This window comes from Amphiura filiformis, chromosome 9, assembly GCF_039555335.1.
Source record: "Amphiura filiformis chromosome 9, Afil_fr2py, whole genome shotgun sequence".
Taxonomy (NCBI): Eukaryota; Metazoa; Echinodermata; class Ophiuroidea; order Amphilepidida; family Amphiuridae; genus Amphiura; species Amphiura filiformis.
Window position 1 is genome coordinate 41,539,719 of NC_092636.1, and position 24,057 is coordinate 41,563,775.

The following is a 24,057-nucleotide window of genomic DNA, read 5'->3' on the forward strand; positions in this document are numbered from 1 at the left end:
TTCCGTAGATAGCACACGTATCAATGTATGACATCATCAGTAGATAAGGCACGTATTAATGTATGCTATCTTCAGTAGATAGCATACTATCAAAATATGCTCTCTTCAGTAGATATTACAGGTATTAATATATGCTATCTTCAGTAGATAGCACACGTATCAAGTATCAACGTATGACATTTTCAGTAGATAAGGTACGTATTAATGTATGCTATCTTCCGTAGATAGCACACGTATCGGACATCTTTAGTAGCTAGCACACGCTTAAAAGTTTGATTCGCGGTAAAAAAATCATACCTATATTTTTTTTCGCTAGAAAAACACTACATGGCGGTATATTTCAGATGAATATTTTGTCATTAGAAAAACAGCACATAACGGCATGTATAAATAAATGCAGTAACGATTTCTATTAAAATAACTAATATTTGACTTTCGCATACAGCCATAAAAATTAATTATAACATCAAAATCGTTATTTTTTTCATTAATTTTTTCAATTTCAAATAAAAAGCACTGGTCAATGTCTGCAATAATGGTATACTCATCTTCCTTTTGTGACTCGTAGCTCAAGCATGTATCGTGTTTAATATCAATAAAATGCAATCATTTATTAAAACGTTATTATATTACTAGTGGACCAAACTAGGCATGATACATTTATATAATATTCACATCCATGACGAACTCACGGCATACCAAGATGGTTTAATAACCAATGGCATTCTTCGTATACTTTATTCCAAACCAAAATACTCTCTATTATCACACACGCAAAGTTAATGACGACTGCACAAAAGCATTGATAATTACGTTCACGCGATCGCAATATTCCAATATTTACAATTCAACCCATTGTGACTTTCGACTGCATTTGCTTTTAATAAATAAACGTTAAAAATCGGCACAATAGAAGTAATATTAACTGACTGAGAAGACAACTGTTGGTCGATTTAATAACTCTGAATAAAAGGAGTCGTGTTCCGATACAGTATACGGTGATATAGAACTCTGCATTGACTTGAAGCAATACAGAAAATACCTCGCAATGAGCGCGAGCGAATTGAAAGGTATTATTCAAATAACATTTTACGAAACGAACGAAATTGATCCGTGTGCCAAGATAAATATAAGGAAATTTTCTGTAATTGTGCCCTATATACACACGCTTCGATGCATTGCCATGAAATGATATATAAAATGTTAAATATGCACATTTTTACAATCACGAGAAGAAACTGTTGACAGAGAGTCGGGCGTTTTGGCGCATATCAAACCAAACTGTGGAATCAGATAGAGGAATATATCAGCCACATTTACACACACATATATCTAGCACGCTTTGTACGGAAATGGAATCAAAAGAAGCTAGGCTATATAACTATTAATGTAAAGGCAGAGAGAATTGCGATGAATAGTGGCTGTAAATGTCAGCTACCTCGCTCATTGCAGCCTTGTTTTTTAATGAGTTCTCCTATTTCAATAATTTAAATGTTAATAACCAAAAGTGAGAGAAAGGCACATAATAATGTAATGATCGGCAGACCAGATTATTGTGTGCGATCGATAAATGATGTGTCATTTGTTCTTGTTGAATTGTCATGAAAATGGTTTTGTGTTCTTGTACATGTATTAATACATGCCTAAATTTTTAATAAAGGATATTGTAGGAACGGGAAAGATAACCATGATAACAATATTGTGTTACATTTGGTATAGAAACAAACAGATGATTATAGAGAGGCCTAAATATAGTATCTTGTGAACTAAGAGATAGGGGAGGGAAGAGATGGAGAGAGGGGTGAGAGGGGAGGGCGAGAGATGATAAAGACGTATGGGAGGAAGAATGAGGAGGGATAGAGGGAGAGTGACTGGGGAGAGAGGAGAGGGGTAAAGGAAGAGAGAGACGGGGGAGAGAGGGAGGGAGTCAGTATGGGGAGATAGAGGAAGGAGAGAGAAGCGGAAGAGAGGGGAGGGGGAGAGGAGGGAGGGGGGGAGGGGGGAGGGGAGAGGGAGGGAGGGGAAGAGGGGAGAGGGGAGAGGGAAGAGGGGGGAGGGGAAGAGGGAGGGAGGGGAAAAGGGGGAGGGGAGAGGAGGAGGGGGAGGGAGAGGGGAGGAGTCGGTGAAATGAAAGAGAGGAGGGTGTCGGGGAGAGGGAAATAGATGAAGAGCTAGAGAGGGAGCGGACAGACAGAGAGACACACAGACAGACAGACAGACAGAATGAATGAAGAGGGTGGAGAGACAGGTCATGGAAAAAATATGGCATATGATAGACAGGTTGAGATATCATTCAAATGTGCAGTATTGACGTGTGACGTCATTGTTTATGTAACATCTTGCATACTCATGATGTAGGATAGTTGCGTTGTGCATTCAATATATTCATCCAAAAGTTCAGTTATTTTCTTCGATGACATGAGACCAAGAAAATTTGAAACTGAACGAAAGAACTTGAAACTACTTGAAACACAGAACTGTCTACTCAATGTAAAGGAGAGCAACATGTATTACCAATGCTTGAGCGAAGTGCAACTCTTTCCACTTTCTTGGTCTGATATCAAATTTTGGCACCTTACAGTTAACGCGTCTGGAAAACATTTATTTTATGAGTTGGTATGAATTCGCTAGAGAAATCATCCAAATGCCTGTTGGGCTTCATTAATATTTTCTTACTAATGACGGGTCGATATAGAATGCAATTCTACATAGAAAATTCAATCCGGTACAGTTTGCTAACTGATCATGTAGTTAGCCCTTACTGCACGAATGGCTATAACCATAGGCGACATATCAAAATTGTTATTACAAACAAAGTTTTAAATTCTCAAGATTTACAAAACACTATTTGATATTTTAAACGTAAAAATCATTTATTCGAGGACAAATATGTCAAGTAAAGGTACAGTGGTTCTTGTAGTAGCTTTTAAATCAAATAAAAAACGTCTTGTAAATGTGCAGTAGTGATGACGGATACATGGAATGAGCATCAACAGTGCGCACGCGAGTAAACCATCGGTTCATTTCACCAAACACTCATACACACTCGTCATTTGAAACACTAAATACACTTTCCTTCAATTAAATAAAGTGGACTTTAACCCATGCGAAAAAATAATATATACATTCTCTGCAGTATGATTGAATTGCAAAAACGGGAGGTGACAATTTCATTTTATCATCCTATATAGTCATGGTGGTGGTGAAAACTCAATATTAATTTCGCGGTGAGGATTCTCTATTCTATCTGTCCCCTCAGATATTTCTCTTATTTTGACTATTGCACAACTCGCTGGCTGCTATAAGATCGCTTGTCTCGTGCTAAACACTATATCGTTATGGCAGCTGGTTGAAAGAGGAGAAGTATGATGGCTAAGTGAAGATGTGCTCAAAAGTATTATTGCTACAGCCATCCAGAACACACTCTTCTATTAGCCGTAAATTTTTTGTATCAAGGCCATTAAATATGAGGCAAAATGATTGACGTTTACATTTCCGAGTTTGTTTTTTCACAGCACTAAATGCGAGAGAAATGATACGGGGAAAAGACAGCTGTAAAAGTAGTCCCGGTATAATAATATGAGGAATAGTAGGAATTGAGTAGCTGGGTTATGATATGAATGATATGAAGACCTAAGGGCCTGTAAGATATGACACCTTTTGTTAATAACAAAAATATCGAATCTATTTCAGATTGGTTTCGATGATAATTCGTCATTATAACCCAGTTCAATTTCAGCTTTTCGCTGTATCAATATTTTAAGCCGTTATTATTATTCATACTTATTTTATATAGATGATTTAATGACAGTAGCAGTATACGAATATAGAAAAACGAGACCGGAAACGACGCTAATTACGTAATCAACGAATTAGTCGATTATGAAATCGTTGATGGGTATGCTAATTATTGAAAAAAAAAGAGCCTTAAACTCTATAAAATTGGTTTCATTATAAAATGTTATGAAACAGAACGCTAATGAAATGATGACGTCAGCTAAATATTCTTTTGTCATATCACCAACAAGTTGTTTCTTTTATTTCTTATAATTGATGTTGTGAATAAATAAATAAGCAAATAAGCAAATAAATAAATACATACATAAATAAATAACCACAAATAAATAAATAAATAAATGAATAAATAAATAAATAAATAAATAAATAAATAAATAAAATAAATAAATAAATAAATAAATAAATAAATAAATAAATAAATAGGCCCTAAACAAATAAATAAACCAATTAAGTAAATAATGTAAAATAACATACATAATTTGCAATATGAATAAAAAATAAATAATATAAGGCCTAAATAGATAATATAAATTAATGATATAAAATAGTAAGTAAACAACTAAATAAACAAATTAATAGAAAATAAATAAATAACTATAGATAACTAAATAACTAACTAACTAACTAACTAAATAACTAAAAAATAAAAAATAAAAATAAATAAATAAATAAATAAATAAATAAATAAATAAATAAATAAATAAATAAATAAACAAATAAATAAACAAAAATAAATAAACAAATAAATAAATAAATAAATAAATAAATAAATAAATAAATAAATAAATAAATAAATAAATAAATAAATAAATAAATAAATAAATAAATAAACAAATAAAAATCAGTATATTAAATCACCATATAATACTGAGGCCCTTTGCCTTCTGTCATTAATTTAATATCAACAATGCATAAATGATATCTTATTTCTAATATTTTCCCCCTCCCATGATATGTTGGATTAATCACAATCAAATATCCATCTAACAGATCCACCTGTTTTGCCTTTTACGCGCATCAAGTTGGTATCCGCCCCTCCCTAGCCTCCCTGTACTAAAGTGGTGTTGTCCGGGTGACCCTTGGCAGGTAATGTGAAAGTACGTAATGTGTTCATTTCATTGTCAGTCATTACCACGTACACACAGTACCACGTACATGTGCACAGTAACGACCAGTCACCAAGCACGCTGTAATTCCGGGAAGTCATAGTAAACAGTGGTGCCTCACACAGCTAGCAAGCTGCTATATAGTGCATGTTCTGCACGCATCAATTTGAATTCATAATATTTTGTTCTAAACTGCAGAAAAGCTGGCTGATTATCTGAAAAACGAGAGGGTGAAATTGTGGGCTATGGAGAGTTCACCACCAACCCAAATTCCTCCATCGAGTGTGCTGTATAAACTGGATAAGATCGCGTACAGCACTCCGCCTCCAGTAAGCTCGGATCCAGCAAATAATGAGTGTAAACTCATCGACTATCGTGGAACTAAAATTGCAAGCTTCAGGATTTGTGGAGAAACTATGATATGCCTTCCTCAAGCATTTGAGCTCTTCTTGAAACATCTAGTTGGTGGGTTACATACGGTTTACACCAAATTGAAGCGCCTGAATATTACGCCAGTGGTTTGTAACGTTGAACAAGTGAGGATCTTGCGGGGACTTGGGGCCATTCAGCCCGGCGTGAACCGCTGTAAACTTCTCACATGTAAGGAATTCGATATCCTATATGAAGACTGCACAACAGCGAGGTAAGAAATGGAGAAAAAAGTTTTAATATAGCAAACAGGACAAAATAATATCACGAAGTATAAATTTTAGCGAAGTTGCTATCAGATATCTAGAATTTTTCTGAGAACACCAAAAAAGTTGGACTCGGACCACCTCTGCGGTAGGTAGGTCAATTCGGAAGGTTATTTCCAGTGGTATGACATGACAAGGATATAAACAACCTATGTTTTGTTTCATGTTTTATAACATTTACTATATAAAACCAGGGATTTAGAGTTTTAAAACTGATCAGAAGTCGAACCGATTTTCACCTGCATGTCCTTCTAGGCTCAAACGATGTTTATTACGACCGTCTGGAAAAGTCGATATGTTTAATTGTCAAGTGTCTTGTATTCATATGTTTTTGATTGATATGGCCATAACAATTTATAACTTTTTATTGCTTACGATATTTAATGATGGTGGTCTAGTTGTAGGTCAAAACATGATGATGGTTATAATATTTTCAATTTGATCATTTAAATCGAGCAACCTTTTATAAGTCTCTGAAAAATCGTGCCATACATGAATAGCCATTATTTTATTGACGCATCGCATACATGATTTGCATGTTAATTTCTACACTAAAACGGTAGTATTTGCACCTCACAAACATCTTGCCATCTTGTTGCAATAAACTTATGAACATGAAGAAGAACTTTCCAAACTTACAGGAAGTTTTAATTTATTTGTCAACCATAAATGATAGTAAAAACGAAAACTTGTAAACTAGTTGAACCCCACACTTTTCTAGGAAATGATCAATAATTTGTACAATCCAAACAACTAAATCATTATATCTGGATGCAATTTCTGACCAACAATATCTATACTATCAAATAATCAATGAATATTTTTTGAAATCAAGCTATACTGGGTTCAATATTGACCCAAATTTCTGATTTAGGTTATCTTTCTCGGGAGTTTCCCCATGGGTGGACGACTAGTTAGTTTAGGGCCAAAGCCGAATGCATTGGCCTATTTGGCCTTAGACATCTTGGTAACTCCCCTCTTTTGTTATGGCACGCGCGCCACCCGTGGGTGGGCCACTGAAAACGTGCATGCAGGACTGGCACTCGACGATGACAACTTGACAACAAACTTGAACTTGCTTGCTTGCTTAGTTGCTTACTTGATTGATTGGTTGGTAGCTTGCTTAGTTGCTTACTTGATTGATTGGTTGGTAGCTTGGTTCAGTTTTAACTACAATGATTTCCTTGTTTTCCACAATCCTACATAGATAGAATCCAAAGGGCAGGTACTACTCTTATCAAAGTTTCAGTGATGCCGCGATGCCGACCAATAACCATCGATAGCAAAATGTCTTTCAATTGAAGTTTTAGGTTTTGTTTATTTTTGTCTATACTGCAGTGCTTTTGTGATTTTACGAAACGCCATTCACTTCTTTAGCATAGGCATATTATACTGATCATAATATAAAATGTAGCTACCAATATATCATTATACAAAATAAAACAAATTGACGATTTTCGGATTGGTAACATTAGTTTGTTTTATCATATATAATAGGCCTATATTCCTGGAAAGTTTGATTTTAACAAATTATCATTTGACGCCTAAAATACAGTATAAGCCTATCTGGACACAGTAGACACGTACAATTTCAGTCACTGATTTATCACGTTTATTGCTTGCTGAAAATAATGATCTTTATCATCGCATTTCTCAACATGTTGCCTCAAAGTGTGTGTATGGGGAGAGGAATCTTACGTCAGATTTTATTGAAATTTATTCTTAAAAGTAAATAGTTCTCTCACGTGCACCATAAAGTTTTAAAACTTTCAGCATTTTACAAAAAGCATGCAGCCAGGCACGTTTTTCCGGTTTAGATATCTTAGTTTTTAGTGGTTTTTAATGGTCCATTTTGGAATCCATTGTGTTATTTGCTCATTCTTTATCGCTCTTATGTTATGGGGCCTGGTATTGTTCTACTAATTGTCGATGTCTTTGTATATTTTGTGATAAAACAAATGCGCGTTAAGCGGACGGATGTTGACAATAGATTTCAAGTTCTGGTTCTGTACGGACCACTTTGGAGTACATTTATTGCTAGTATTTTCTCAATGAGGGTGAGGGTGTATAATTGTTGTATTTAGAGATTATTTAAAGCTACTTTTTATTGGCTCTTAATAATATAAACATTGTCAAACAATATGAAAATAATCCACAGCATATATTTTGGAAAAGTTTTGTCTCACTATAACTCAGTTGAATTAATGAAAAAAATAATGAATTTAGTGCATCAGTTCCTTTGCTGAATCAACTCAATTAATATTTCATAAAATAGAAAATTATATTGATATTTTTTCTCTCAGTCGCAATTCTCAATTTTGAGTTGGCTTTCCATCTAGGACTCGTGTGTGAAAACGTATTATTACTTCTGGGATACTTAGCACGTATTTCTACAGAAAACATTCACAACATCGCATCTGTCGGGGTAGAAATTCCTTGATTATTGATATAAGCTTATAATGTAACTGCATCAAAAATTCATGCGATTGAAAATTGATGCATGGCGCACTGGACTCGCTTGATATTCTTTCCTTACCCTTCTGTGATTCGAAAGAAAAAAATGTGTTTTTAGAAGTGAGCGCGCGGCGGCAAAAGAACTGTTTTAAAGTGAACTCAGTGAAGTTGAAATGATCTTGGAGGAGTTTATATATTGGTTCATTGCTCATACGAGAAAGCTAGAAAATGATCTGAGTCCTAGGGCGATTTTTCACGGCCTTTCCTTGCCGTGGAAATAGCATACAACTCGATTGGGGCACCATGCGTTATTCGGAATAGAGAAAAAGATGCGAGATGCTAGAAGACAAAATAGAAATCAAGCCGGCAGGCATTTACACAAAATGTCCCGGAAATGTCCCAAATGAGCAGAGGGCATTAATATTTCTTTATAGCAAACAGAAATATTGAAATTGGCGGGACCTAATGGGAATACACCTAGATCTGCGGTGTTTTATTGTATTGACAACATAGAGTCACGTCCGAATTGCTCAAAAGGTCTTGGTTATTAAAGCTTTTGAAAGCCACTGAATGATATCAGATCTGATCTTAAAAGCCATGGTTAAAACTGGTTTTATATTATAGTTTGGTAATCGTTGATTACAGGCCTTATATATGAAGGGTGTCCACTCGCTTAATTTTGTTAATTGATCAACTTTTTAATTAAGCAAGTCAATTAACACCTGTGCAGTTTGTTTTATTGTTTAATTTGATACATTTATATCGCGCCTGTCGGAATGTTACCAAATTTACTCGCGCGCGGCCTAATTTTGATATTAAAGTCCGCCATATTATGATGACTTGCGATGAACCAGACCCGTCTTTGACCTGCCCTCCTTTCGTGGAGAATTTGAGATGGTGATGATGCGAGGGCGACCAAAGTGATGGTGAACCGAAATGAGGACATTCTCAGTTGGTTACTTTTGTGGTCTGAACTCCACTGAAAATACCCTTCCCATTATTTTATCCAAATGTCATCAAATGTTTTGAAAGAACAAAGACATTCCAATCATCAGAGTGAGATATTAACCCTTGGAGGGGTGTTTAATTATCTAAACAAAACCCAAAATGTGACCTGCATAAACAACACGATTGATGAAAAAATATCGTCTGCAACTTCAGCGCATGCAAATGTTTCACCAATCAGATCAGTCGTCATTTTTGAACCCAGGCTAGAGCTAATTAAAGACGATAGCTTGGAATTTGACCTGGCAATGCGGGATAGAAAACATTCCCTTCAATCAATGCCGATTTTTGAGCTTCAAAATGTTTATTTTGGGATCGAATGAAGTGGACCGTAAAGTTTTAGTCATGTTCTGCTTTCTCGCAAATTGAGTGGACGAGTCCATTATTACTCTAGGTAAGAGATATATGTACGTACTTTGAACCAATCACAGAGGATTATTCAATGTGACGTCATCAAATGACAGGTGCATGGCAGAGGAGTCGCGAGTCGGATGTTGGGGAAAACAAATTTATTGTTTTCTGGCCCGCAAAACAACGGAGATGTCAGCAATAATGTAGCTACTTTAAAATTGATAAGTAACACAGTATATAAAATGATGAAGAAACAAGAGGAACATTTATAACCGGAGGCGGAAAAATGAGATGAAATTTACCACGGATGACCAACCAAAAGTCATTCCGGCATAGATGCTTTTAAAATATTCATACTTTGACAACAAAGAAGTTCATTCTTACAACATTGATCATCAATCCATAAGTGTTGGATGAAATGCAATGATATTTTTAAAACAAAAGACTTGGATGAGTGGTGATGGTTGTCCACATCGTGTGAGGGACGAAATGCCGTAGGTGTATTGACATTGGCCTGTAGGGTTAGGACATTGAGAATTAAATTTCATAGCGATATATTCAGACTCATATTTTGTTGTTTCTCCCGGTGCTGCGTGCAAAACCACATACCTCTGCAAAATATGATATTTTGCATATGCAAAATTACATACTTTTGGAAAGTATGTAGTTTTGCATATGCAAAATACATACTTTCAAAAGTATGTAGTTTTGCATATGCAAAATTACATACTTCAAAAGTATGTAGTTTTGCATATGCAAAATATCATACTTTACGGCCACTATGAAAAAATACAAGTTTTGCTGGGAAACCCCTGCAGTTCTTGTTTGTGAATAAGGGCGCATGTCACAATGATTGGTAACTTATATTTTAAAAGGCAAAATATAGCGGACTGTGTATGTAACAAATGAATTTGCAATATCTGTATCTGTTTCCACAATCCTAAAGTATTATGCTACATATAATATCAATTATTCTTTGAAAGTAGAGAATATTAGAACATTGACCGTATGTATCCATTCTGCCCCTAAAGCGGCCGATACTAACAACACATAGGGCCTACGAACGGCCTTGACCTGCCTGTTGTCTAAATTCTGAGGATTTGCATGCTGGTCAGGTAGAAGATAAATAACAGAGTGACCTTCAGCTTCTCCGTGTTTGGTCAGACCTACCGTATATAGGCGTAGGCTGCATGGGGTGTATCCTGCATAAATTAGTGTTCTTGGTCAAACCTGAGACTATAGTATACCTCAGGTTCAAACACATGTTTGATGTTTCACACTTAAGTGTACGCTGCATGACTGTATGTTTCTGTTTTCAGGGATGATTATCCTAATGTCTAATAAATGATGAGGGACAGTAATTTGATGGTATGCACCCTTATAACACACATCGCGCGGTGTTTCTTTATGCAAAATAAAAGTTATGCAAAACATCATACTTTTTTAGTATGTAGATATGAATGCTATACCGGGGTAGTCTTGTGCTAGTTGGTGTGTCCTGTTAAACTGGTTAAAATATTATGCTCATCACAACTGGTGTCACGGACGGATGGAGTAGTCGGCCTTTTCCATCATTTCTCTCATTGTCATCATAGTGATGGGGTAGGTTGATGAAGATGATGGTCAGTCCCGTGACATTTGACCTCAGGCCAGGGCTATTCAGGTCATTTATCTCACTTATATATGTCATCAGATGGAGTACATTACATGCATCACCTGGAGTCAGTTTTTGGTTGGTGGTCAGTTTCTTGATACAACTTGATTACTCTTTGTTTTACAATTCTTTTGTTTCAGGTTAATTTGATTACAATGTTGGGCAAGCTGTTGTACCAAGCTGTATTGGATATTTAGGAAAAATTAATTCACAACCAGAGCACAGAGGTTGAATTTGATGGGGAGGGGACCTGAGATTGGGAGCCTCCCGGTGCTGCCACTTGAAAAATGATGTTTAATGTTTAAATTCAAAGATGGATTCTTATTCTTTCACGTTAATTTTTTTTTCACTTTTAATATAGGCCTAAGATATTTTAAGAACATTTTTGTGACTTTTAATGACCTAACATTTAAATTATATTAAAATATTTTGAATCAAACCAAAACGCGTTTATAACATGTTTATCATGTTTAGAACATTTTAAAAACATTTTTGTGATTGCTGAGTTATCCATTCACCCCTCTCATTTACTTAGTTACTCACTTGCTTATTCAAATCCCATTCAGACTCTCTCATTACTCAAGCGTACATGATAATCACTCGCATTCTTGGTCACCAACTCGACCACCCCACCCTAACACATACACACCCACCCCATCAACCCACCAACAAACCCACCCAACCCACATTCCCCTCCCACACCTTTATGCATTTTTACACATGACTGACCATTTTTTTTTGTTTTTTAATCATATCGGTCAAAATGAAACAAACTTGGAAAGAGAGAAACTGGATTTATCAAATTTAATGAAACCCTCCAAGCAAAAAGTTGTTGAGCTATTTTGTCCTGACCACATTGATTGTAGCTTATGCCTTTGGGGTGAGTGAAAAGTCCAAGTTCAAATATGGGATGCAAAGGTCCATCGGATGAAAATAGTACATGCATTAGAGTTCAAGTGGAAGGGCAAAGAATTAAATACTACTTACATTTTTTCTTCTTCAAGAAATGTACAGATATGGTATTTATTTGTAAGGCCATTTAGAGGTTACAGGAGTAGCAATGGCATTGAACTCTTTAAGGTTATGCGGAGGATTTGTATAAAATTGGTATCAGATCAGAATTCTGGATGAAGTTGGAGATATTTATCAGAATTTTGGATGAAGTGGGTGACATTCTATTGATGCTTTGGTTCTTAGATCTGGCATACGTGCACAAAATATAAGAAAATGTAGGGCTACAAGTAAAATGTAGGGCTAACAGTTACAGCATGCAATGGACTACTTAACAGAGTAACATAACAATTGTACATAAATGTCTTTCAAAGCACTGGAAGTGGTGCCAAATAATTAAGCCTATTCTGGCAAAATCCTGAATAAGGTATCAAAATCATAATTTCTTTTTTTTTTCCTTTTTAGTCCTTCAAAGTTAGTTTGTGGAGACTCTGTCCTTCTTGAATGACTTTTCTAGGAATAACAAGCAAATTGTGGTAACTTTTATTATCTTCTACTTTCACAAATTGGTCATTTTCTCATTTTATTCAAATAAAAAAGATAATGCTATGCTGTATGAGGAAGTGCATTTATTTATTTTCACATGACTTTGACATAAAGAGGTTTGGAGATGGTTCAAATTGAAACAACAATACAATACACCATGACTTTTCAATATGACTATGCGATATGGCCCAGGTCTGAAATCATGCCATACGATTCATGGAAGTCATCAAATCCCTATTATCATATTGAAGTCACTGGTTAGAACCTCACTCATTCACCCAGAGGGTTCCTAACCCCACCCTGCCACCCAATGACAAAAGATGACAGCCTAAAGTCCGTGTAATTCCTAATGTCATCCCTCTCGAGCAACAGAATACGACCAACTGGTCATAAATGTATGGTTATTCACACAACATGTATCTCTCAGCGAGTAAATGTCCTGCTGGGTTGAAAGTATGAAGCGTGCTCGAGGAGTGCAATGGCCGGGTCACGCTGCCCCTTGGTTGACACCGAAATCATATTCTATTTCTTTTTCTCTTGGAATCACCTTTTGTTTGTCCTCCTAACACCAAGTTCAAGTTTAAAGGTGGGGACATGAGATGATGTAGGATTGACATGATAGGGCGTATATATACTTGGCCAGCTTGTCTAACAGTTGCCTTTGTCAATCCATATTACCTGGATGTTGTAAGGTGAGGGGAGAAGTTGCCCTTTCACTTTCTGTTTTCATATCACTATGGACCACAATAGCCTCATCCCAATGGCATAGTCCAGTAACCTCAATTACATAATCATAGTGCAAAATGTGACCTCAAGTTGCAGAGTATGAGTTTTTGTACCCAAATTTTCAAAGGTCATTCAATGAATGTACAAATGTATTGGGGTTATGGAACTGTGGACCTATGGACCACAATAGCCTCATCCCAATGGCATAGTCCAGTAACCTCAATTACATAATCATAGTGCAAAATGTGACCTCAAGTTGCAGAGTATGAGTTTTTGTACCCAAATTTTCAAAGGCCATTCAATGAATGTGCAAATGTATTGGGGTTATAGAACTGTGCCCATATAGATGTGCATGTTGTGGATCCTAGTGTATGCTCATAAAAGAAGGGTGTAACAAGACTTTAAAACAATGTTTTGATTTAGCAGAGAAGATGAGATTCTCTGGATTTAGTCACTTAACAGAGAGGGTAAATTTACATACTATAAGCTTCTGGAGGACCTACTGAAATGGTCTTTAGAATCCTGGAATGAATGAATGTTACTTGCAATATTAAAGAGTTGGTTGTCAGAGCTTGTAAACTGCTTTGTTGACTCATGAGTCATTTAAATCATTTATCATTTTCTCATAATTTATCACGTATTGCTGTATTTTCTCTCCTTTTTCACCGTCCTTACTCCAAATGTCACATGTAACATGTTTGTAAAGGTTTAGCGCATTGAACATAAAGAATGATGGAGAGGGTTTGGTCTTCTTGAAATGAGTGACATTCAAAGAAAATCAAGTGTGCAAATAAAATTTGAAAAGAGGATCAAATTTAGTAGCATTGTGGTATCCTCCACACAGCTCATGGTTTGAGACTATTAGGTTTATAGTTTTAGGCCAGATTTTTAGGTTATAGTGTTGGAAGCGGAGTGTATTAATTAAATATTTCCAAACTGTTTAAGAAAGGCTAATTACACATTTAGGAAGTAATGCAAAGAAACTAAACGTGACCAAAACAAGAAAATTACATGAATAAAATTAGTACCTAAATAAGCATCCATGCATCTACCCATCCACTACACCCAGTAATAAACATTGACAACCTCTGAGCGGATATTTGCCGAACTATTTTTTAATACCAGCAAAATATTGGACTATTTTGCGCTAAATTAACGGGACTTTTGACAAGTTGTTATTACTTCTAACAATGTGGAATGTGATCAGAATTCCACGCTGTGCTACATTCATAATTGGACGTGCCTTCCAGCATTATGTTTTATTGTCAGATATTTTGACACGACCAAGCTGTAGATATGAATGCACTATTATGACTTGTCTGTTCATTACATAGTCATATTATCTCATTTTTCCTAAGTGACATTGAACTCGTTTTGATAATTTCATTGACGGACTATCTGACAACTGGATCGGTATTACATTTGCACTTTACTTTTCATAAACATAAAATAATGTGTTGATAATTGTGAAAAGGTCATTAAAGATCTGTCTAATTTACTTTGAGCAATATTTCAGTTGTCATAGGTGCTACTGACATTTTGGTTGATATGAATGAACAGCAATGATGTTGAGAAATGTTTATGAACATTTATAAAATTGTTTTCAGTAGGCCTACTTTTTGTTTTTGTATAATAGGGTTATTAGGCCAAGTAAAATAAAAAACATGTTTCACGTCCGGGTTTTTGAAAAAAAAGGAGGAAGAGGGGCTTTTTTTTTTTATTTTTATTGCAAAATCGGTGTGAATACCCATAATTAGAGCTGTTTTAGCGTATACAATAATGCCTGGAAAAAGGAGGAGGCCACTTTTTATTTCTTGTTCTGAGAGATAGGCCCCCTCTAACTATCACAAAATCTTATAAAAGTGTGTCTTGTATATTAGCAAGGCTATAGAAAGCATCTCTACTTCCTAGACATATTTATTGAAAAGTTATAACTGAATTTCAAAAAATAAAAATAAAATTGAAGAAACCTCAAAAAAGGAAGCGGGAGGGGACGTGAAACATGTTTATTTTTTTATTTGGCCTTATAATTGGCTGCAATACTGCTAATTTGGATGCATTGTTCATAATGCAAATAGCTGATTAAATTTGTAAGAATTTATGTATAATAATGAAGCTTCTGTTTTGCTAATTGGCTATAACAAAAGATCACATTGTTTTTCACAAATGTTGCTTTTACTAATAATACAACACACCTCTGTGACTTATGTTGAATCATTTGCATGAATAAGGTCCAGGCAATATAGCAGCTCTGATTTTGTCATGTAGTATGATAGATTTACTTGCCAAGTTGTCAAAATTTAAATCATTTTGGCAACTATCTTCAGATGGCAGTTGGTATGACAACGTCATTTTAAGCTTTTTTAAGAAAGTGAAATTTTATGGTTTTTTTTAAATGCCTTGTTTGCTTTTGACATTGAAAATTAGATATGCATACAAATTTGCTATCAAATCTGTGTGTGGTTTATAGGCCTCCTACATGCATATAGCAGCCTCTATCGTGTCATGCGTGCTGTGTCTTCAGCGTTCGTCCATATGTCTGTGTGTCACCCACCCTACATTCAGTCTGTGTTATGATAGATCGTTTACCAATATAAGTCTCCAATCGGATGCTCAAAATAGAATTCTGAAATGCTAGCTAAAAATAGATAAGAAAGTTAGTTACAGAGTGAGTTGACTAGCTCGCGCTGGCCGTCAGGTCCACATTCACATAGGTCCATGACCGAATCTTCTACTGGCCATGACCTTCCTGCTGACGATGATAGTGGACATAGGAAAATGACAGTCCATTGGGCTTTGCCAAATATTACACACGCACCCTCTAAACATGATGACATCATAACATGTGTGCGTACCTGAAGAGTGTTTATATCCGGAGTTCTGAATCAAGATTTATGTGATACTGTAGCTATAAAGAAAAGAGGGTAAAACATGCAATACTTCTGGATCTACATGAATTTTTGCACCTACAGACAAATAAACAAACAAACGAACAAGTTCAATAATCTTGCCTGACTTGAAAGTTAGAGATTCCACCTTTTGCTTCTTTACAAAGGGAGTAATAACAATTTTGAGAATAGCTACTGATATTGTACTTTTGCACAAAAATATTGATTTTGCACAGTACATATAGTCAAATAAACAATAAACAAACCAGCCAGTTAAATAACTTCTGACTTGAAAGATGGAGATTCCACTGTTTTCTTCTTTACAAAGGGAGTAGTAACAATTGCCAGAATAGCTATTACTATTGTACTTTTCTTTCACCCATCTGTCATCAGGTAGTCAGCCCATACCTATCCATGATTAGCCATTTATCTCTATCTGCCAATGAGTCAAAATCTCAAGTTTTTATTTAATTATGGCTATCATCTGTCCGAAATAATTTAGAAAACTTATACCTGAAAATGTAAAGGCTTGTGTCGTGGCTGAAGAAAGGAGATAAAGAATCTTGACTGGCATCATGTGAGAATTATGTATACTCAATGATGACGTAGTCGGGACTTTTTCAAAGGAGGGGGGGGGGGGCATGGCAACTTTCAGTGGGGCATGGTGACTTTCATGGGGGGGGGGTCATTGACAAAAATGGTCACAAATAGACAAAAAAGTACAACATTGGCCTAAAATCTTACATATCAGAGTGGCCAGCATCCTAAAGGGGGCTAGAGATGACAGTTTGAGGGGGGAATCACATTCCACAAAACCCGAAACTCTGCAAGCGACCCTACATAAAAAACATTTGTTTGATGAAAACAATGGTCCGATGCCTGCCATCATCAACTTAAAATTTGCACTTGCAGTGAAAATCAAGGAACAATACCTTTAAACAATGGCCATTGCATTTGTGATGTAGTTTTGACAATTAATGCCTTAAAGAACAGAGACATATCCCTTATTTTCATCCATTTGGGAGGTAAATAGGCCTACTTATGACCTCTTGATGACTTTCAATTCTTCCATAATGGCTGTAACTCTTTCAATTTCTAATTGTCATTTCACCCCATGGCATTAATGTAACATGGGAGATGGAAGAAATAAACCCACAAATTTGATTATGTTTTCTTTGTCAACACACACTATATCAGGCATTTGTTGATGTTTCAACCATAAAATATTAAAGAGACTCCCAAAATGAATAATGTTTTGTTTGAAAAAGGGAAGTTTAGGTCTGACAGTCTAATCAATCTTAATCTGTCAGGTCTGGTCATTTTTTGTGTTTTTTCTTTGTTAAAAGACTTTTTTCATTAAAAATGCACGTAATGCCTGGGATGTAATGTAGGCTTTAATTGTAAGCTTTCATCAACATGCATTCATGGACTGGTGTAAATTTGGATTTCCTTTTTAATTTCGGGCCAAAATACATATGGATAACACTTTATAATACATAAGACACTTGTATAATGTGCCCTTAATCCAAATGTTTAAAATAATAATAATAAAAAAAAGTTTCACTTTCATATCACGCACCCTTAACCCGCCAAAGCGTATACAATCCTAGTATACCATACTATACTGTAAAAATAGCTGCGATTCATTTGACCAGTTAGAATAACTTAAAATTAGAAGTTTTGGCGTCATAGTTTCCCCCTGCACAAACAAGGGTCAGTGTCCCCAGTCAGAGCTCATTGCCTTGGGAGGGGTGACCTGTCGGACATTGGAAATTATGTACTTCTCTTAACAACTTCAAGTTTTGTCCAGCCGCAGAGAGGAATTAGAAAAAGAAATCGTATTTGGTACTTCCATTATGGCAGAGAGGAGATTTTGTCTGTTTGTAGCAATTTACTCCCATGGGTATAGCTGAAATGACTCTTTTTGAGAAAGTTTTAACAGTTAAAGTTTGAACTGAAGAATTGTGCAAATTTTGTAATTTTCTTTGGTGCCTTTTTACTCTCTCTAGAGAGATCTTTTGTTAGAAAAGTTCAAAGAATGTCATTTATTTGACAGATATGAGGAAGAAGTTGCAAATGCTGAAACTCATGTGGATTTATTCTCTCTTTCTGTGTATCTGTCTGTCTGTCTCTCTTGCTCACACCCCTGCACCCTATCACATCATATGCATCATGTAGAGTGTACACACCCCATTCATTCGTACACACACAGCGCACATGCACCCCCCCCCCCCACACACACACCCCTACACACACGTACTCTTGCCTAGAACTTAATTAAGTCTGGTTACAGGTCGATAGTCAAAAGGGTTATTAACCTAACCTATAATAATCTAAGCCCTAACCCTAACTCTAGTCCTAACAATTACACTAAGCCTAACCCTATTCAGGCTATCCCATCACTAACCCTTACCTGTAACCCTAATCCTAACCTAAAATACCCAAACCCCAACTTAACCCTTTTTGGACGAATGAACCTTTTATTTGGACTAATTGGCTGTTACCTTAAATCTAAAGTAAATCAATTTAGGTGAAGGGTCTTGATTAAACTGAAAACAAATGAATCTTGCAATGAACAACAATAAGATATTGTTATTTCCTGTTAGCGTTGTGACCATGCAGATGAGTATACCCAAACCAAAATATGTGGCTCTTAGTCTTAACTCAGTTAAGATTACTAAAGCTTGCACTTTTCTACCTTATTAGCCTGGCTACTGAAAACAGTTTAAGTTAATACAATAAACAGTTCAAGAGGAATTTACCAATTATTTCAAACAAAGATGAAAAAAGAAACGGACGAACTACGAGCAGGTCAATTTGTTGATAATATTTAATCCGATTGTCTAGCGAGGTAGTCTTCATTCAATCACCACAATTTGGGTGACTCACAATTCGCTGACCACTCTCACACTTGTAGAAATATTACTTGCGAAATAATTTAATTTCCACCTTGTTTATCGTTCAATTTTGACATTTTCCTGAAAGACATGGGTGGTCATAAATGGTCAATGGTCTGGGCTGGCCGCAACTTTGAGGTCAAGATGGATAAAATTGGCTGGCTAAAGGCAGAAATTAATTTGCATACAAATTTGCTGTCAAATATGTACAGTGTACAGTTTGACTTGTAAAATGAACTTAAGATTGTCAATGATGAGTGGCCAGCCATACATGCATGAATGCTTAGGGGCGCACCATTAGATTTCCAGGGGGGGGCATGGGAGGTTTTTGAAAAAAAAAAACTTTGCCCACTAGTGTAAAAACTTTGCCCACTAGTGAGAAGAAAAAAAAAATTTGCCTCACTGATGAGTAAAAAAAAAAAATTTCACCCACCCAACTTTGTATACAAATGTACATTAAATATTGCTAAAAAAATAACTGCACAAAGGCGGCGTAAAAAAAATTTTGTGCTCTTGGAGGAAAAAAAAAAAACTTCACTTCACTTCACAACAAAAAAATTCTGCCTGACCCAAACTCCCATGCCCCCCCCTGAGAATCTAATGGTGCGTCCCTTACTGAATGCAATGACAGTGAAATGCAAGCAATGCAATACAAAACACACACAGTTCACTACACTACACTTCTTCACACATTACACTCTCCAACACCACAGTACACATGTACACTACACTGCAATGCACTGCACTGCACTACAATACACTGCACTACACTACACTGCACTACACTACACTACACTACACTACACTACACTACACTACACTACACTACACTATTATACAACTTCACTACACTACAACTATATTTCTGTACAATACAATACAATACAATACAATACAATACAAATATACAATAGGCCTACAATACAGAACCATATAATACAATTTGCTATACACAATGTAGTAGGCCTACTATTAGGCCTATTAATAATAATCATGTTCCCACAGAATACATTGTTAATATATATTATTAATCTTAAAATATGATCATTTCACTAATTAATCATTTGATTCAGTCAGTAATGATTTAGTCCGTCTGTCTGACTGACCCATCCCGGTGTCTCCATAAATCCCCCCAGATCTCCACCAGGATATACAGGTCTTGAAATCAAACACCTCCAAGGCCTAATTAATTTAATGTTTAAAAGCAATAGACATGAACTTGTCTTTACAATGTGACTGTGATTCATCTATGCTGGCAACTAAACAGAACTGTTACCACTTTATTGATCAATTTCCTGATTTGTATGCCCACTGATTAATTTTGATATCTAGGAATCAGGTTCCATCCATGATCAGGTTATAATTTAAAATTCAGTTGATGTAGCATTCCAAGAAGGGGCTATCTATAATAGCTGCCAGATGCATATTGTTTTAGATTTGCTCAATATAGAATAGATAAATTGACAAATATCTATAGGGCAGCTATTGCATATAAGGTGTTCTTGCATTAACCACTATGGGCCAAAATAGCCTCATTCCAATGGCATAGTTCAATAACTTCAATTAAACAATCATAGTGCAAAATTTGACCTCAAATTGCAGAGTATGAGGTTTTGTACCCAAATTTTCAAGGTCATTCAATAAATGTACAAATGTATTGGGGTTTAATAACCGTGCCCCTGATAGATGAGCATGTTCTGGATCCTAGTGAACCCTTCAAATTCTACAGAGGTCTCATGATTTGTCAGATGTGAGATAGATCGTTTGTTAGTTGTGGCTGATGATGATGTCACTTGGGGTTAATGAGATAAAAGTGGCCCATTTATTTATTGATATTGATTATTGTTTGTTTACATGAAGGTGACCAGGAATGTGTTTATTTTTGACATTGGAAAATCTGCTGATTTAAGAATGAAGGCATCAAAGAACACTTTCATGAGAGATGACCTGAAGAGTGGACTACAAATGTAGGATTCATAAATGAAAACTGTACCACAGAGAAATACAAATATTTTAGCTGAATTAATGCAAATTACTGAAAATTCAACTTTCATATTCAAGTTCAAATTGGGGTTATAGAATTAAACCATTTGTCCCATCAGGTGAGCCACTCCAAATCAATTACGATATTTTAGCAACAGTTTGAGTGTTATATTGTTGTACAGGGAATGACCGGGGTAATAATAGACTTTACAATTGAAATAAAAGTAACGGAAGTGTCGTTCAATTCATATCCAATTGGAATTGAAACCAGCAAGCGTCAAAAATAAATACCTGGGCCGCTAAGGGCTGTAGAACAATAGCAATGGATTTTAATTTATACTACTGTTTCCCAGGGCATTGCTAATAAAAAAACAACCTAGAGGAACAATAGACATAATGACAATTGTTTCTGCGAGTGGTTTCTTTTCTTTTACTTCCAAATGAGTGGCATATTATTTCGCTTGATACGGCTTTTGATAGTATTAGTAATGATTCGCTGCACGGAACACAGAGAATTAGGCCAAGCGATCTGGTTAAAGGTCGACGAGAGGACAAAATACTATGTATCGGTATCACATATATATATATATATATGTATATATAGACAAGACAATACATTGAACCACACCTATATATAGAAAAAATATTAGTATTATTTGATCTGCTGAAAGTAATTTATAATTGACTTTTATTTGTAGAGTTTTTGTTTGCTCAGGTCTTTACAATTCATGTTGGGACATTAGAAATGAAGTATTTATATTAGAGTGCAAACTAAAACTAAGTTTCTTTATTAGTAACGATCTCGAACATGCTCATCTGTCAGTAACAAATTCTTTAACCCCAATATATAAGTACATTTGTGGGTTGACCTCTGAATGTATTGGGTACCAAAACTTGTACTCTTTTAATGCATTCACTGGAAGCAAGTCGGCTTGGCTGTATCTTTCCTGTATTACTTGGAAAGATAGTGAGTGAGTAAGAGTGAATTAAATACTTGTGTTTTCCGGCACTTAACACTCCCATTACCAATTTTAAATAGTCACTACCAATCACAGTAGAACCAAACATTGGAATTATTTAACAGACTTGATGCCTCATCCCTTTTACTTAAATTCCCATTTCATTTGGTATTCTCAACCACACAGTTTCTCTTAAGCAAGACAAGTAATTAATTACCAAGTCAATGAATCAAATTATTGTGTTTCTCTTCTTCAAGTAGTACTCAACATCGACAACCAACTATAAGTCTGTGCAGCTACCATTTGATGGCAGGTATATCTTACTACAACTTGGCGAACTCATAGCTCGGGACTCGCATATCAACCACAACAAAATTGTGACATTTTCCAGGTGGACACTTACACCGATTTGCGACATTCTTGTAGTCCAACTTGATATCACCCCGGCGCACGATTGCGGGACGAAATTACAAGTGGAGTTACCACTGATAATTGAAACGCAGGTCAATAGTGGTAATGGATAGTGATCTTGACATTTGAGTTGAGCATTGTCAAGTTGTTTAACTGGCTGCTTCAAATCAGGCCTCAGTAATCGGCAGATAAATACCATTCTGGTGTGCTAAGGTTTCCCGAGATCTCAAATGAGTAGACTTTTTCTATTGTTTTTTGATACTTTAACAATAATAATTAATTGAAAGTGTTATCGTGATTGGGCGGCGTTAAATGGTTCCAAGTTTGGCAGATAAATACCATTCTGGTGCGCTAAGGTTTCCCGAGATCTCAAATGAGTAGACTTTTTCTATTGTTTTTTGATACTTTAACAATAATAATTAATTGAAAGTGTTACAGTGATTGGGCGGTGTTAAATGCTTCGAAGTTTGGAGTAGTGACACCATGGTTACAGAGTTGTTTATGTAGCATAAGACAAGAAAGAAAGCAACTTTTTATGTATTTTAAGCATAAAAGTTGATAAACTTTTTAGAGGAAAACCAAAACATCAATAATGTCCTATCGAATATGGAGGGAAAGAGCTAAAATGTTGATTACATGCTCTTAGAAAACATTGATGTTATTTTTATTCACATCCGGGTTTATTACAGATGAGGAGGTGGAGATCAGCTATGAAATGAAAAGCTATGAAACAAGATATGTTTATAGGATGTCATTGATCTTTTGGGTTGTACCCTTAATCATACTAACATTTATAGCTCTGCCAATGAATTTGACATTTCATATGACCATTGCAAGTTGCACGATTAAAAACTTGGGCAAGTCAACAAGAAACCTGATCAAGTGCGTAATGTGAACTTTCATAAAGAGAGAAACCACTACCGTCAGTTGGCCTGGCATATCAATCGAAAATATAGAATCATATTTATCCAGCTAGATAATTAAGAGAGCTAAGGTCATGTATATACCATGTTATAATGTTACTGTACCAATGCCAGTAGTTGAATCTTGCTTGAATGAAGGGAAACTGTACATTTCCTTTAGAAAACATAATCGGCACATTCACTATAATGCTCTACAAACAACTCTCTGACATGCCCACAAAGCAACAAAAACAAAGCAAGGAACTCGGCGATGAAATATTTACACGTCGATTTTTATCAGGGATAATAAGGCAACGTAAGAAACCCAAATGCCGTAGCCTGCCTGCTAGCCTGCCTATTGTATTGTTTATCTAGATCACCAGTTTTGTTTTGCTTTTCGTTTTTTATGACAATCATGCTGGTGCAGACCTTTGTTACATATTGTTTTAACCTTAAGGGCTGAAGTACTTTTCTACAATTGCGCTGTTTATAATAACTGCCGATTGTTAATGTGTGAAAAGTATTCAAATGTAATAATAACCCAAGTGCCTTAAATGCTTGCCAGTACAAATAGGACATTAAAAAGCGGAATAAATAGAAAATAAGGAAACATCTGCTTAACATTATCCTATTTTGTGCAAATCTATTTAAGTGTATTGTAAACTAAGTTAATATTATTCTTTAAATAACAGGGTAGTTTGGTAATAGGAAAATAAGGGTGTTACCTTCCT

At 35.6% G+C, this 24,057-nt stretch overlaps 1 protein-coding gene across 4 annotated transcripts in view; it reads left to right on the forward strand.

Annotated features, from left to right (window-relative positions):
* Positions 1–4,902: 4,902 nt before the first annotated feature.
* The window catches only part of LOC140161004 (dachshund homolog 1-like), a 144,672-nt gene continuing 125,517 nt past the window's right edge, over positions 4,903–24,057 (forward strand). For 3 of the 4 annotated variants that reach the window (XM_072184373.1, XM_072184374.1, XM_072184375.1), the window contains exon 1: positions 4,903–5,547. In XM_072184373.1, coding sequence (XP_072040474.1) covers positions 5,150–5,547 — 398 coding nt within the window. In that variant the 5' untranslated portion in view covers positions 4,903–5,149. The remainder of the gene's footprint in view (positions 5,548–24,057) is intronic. The other variant, XM_072184376.1, reaches the window with a different exon arrangement.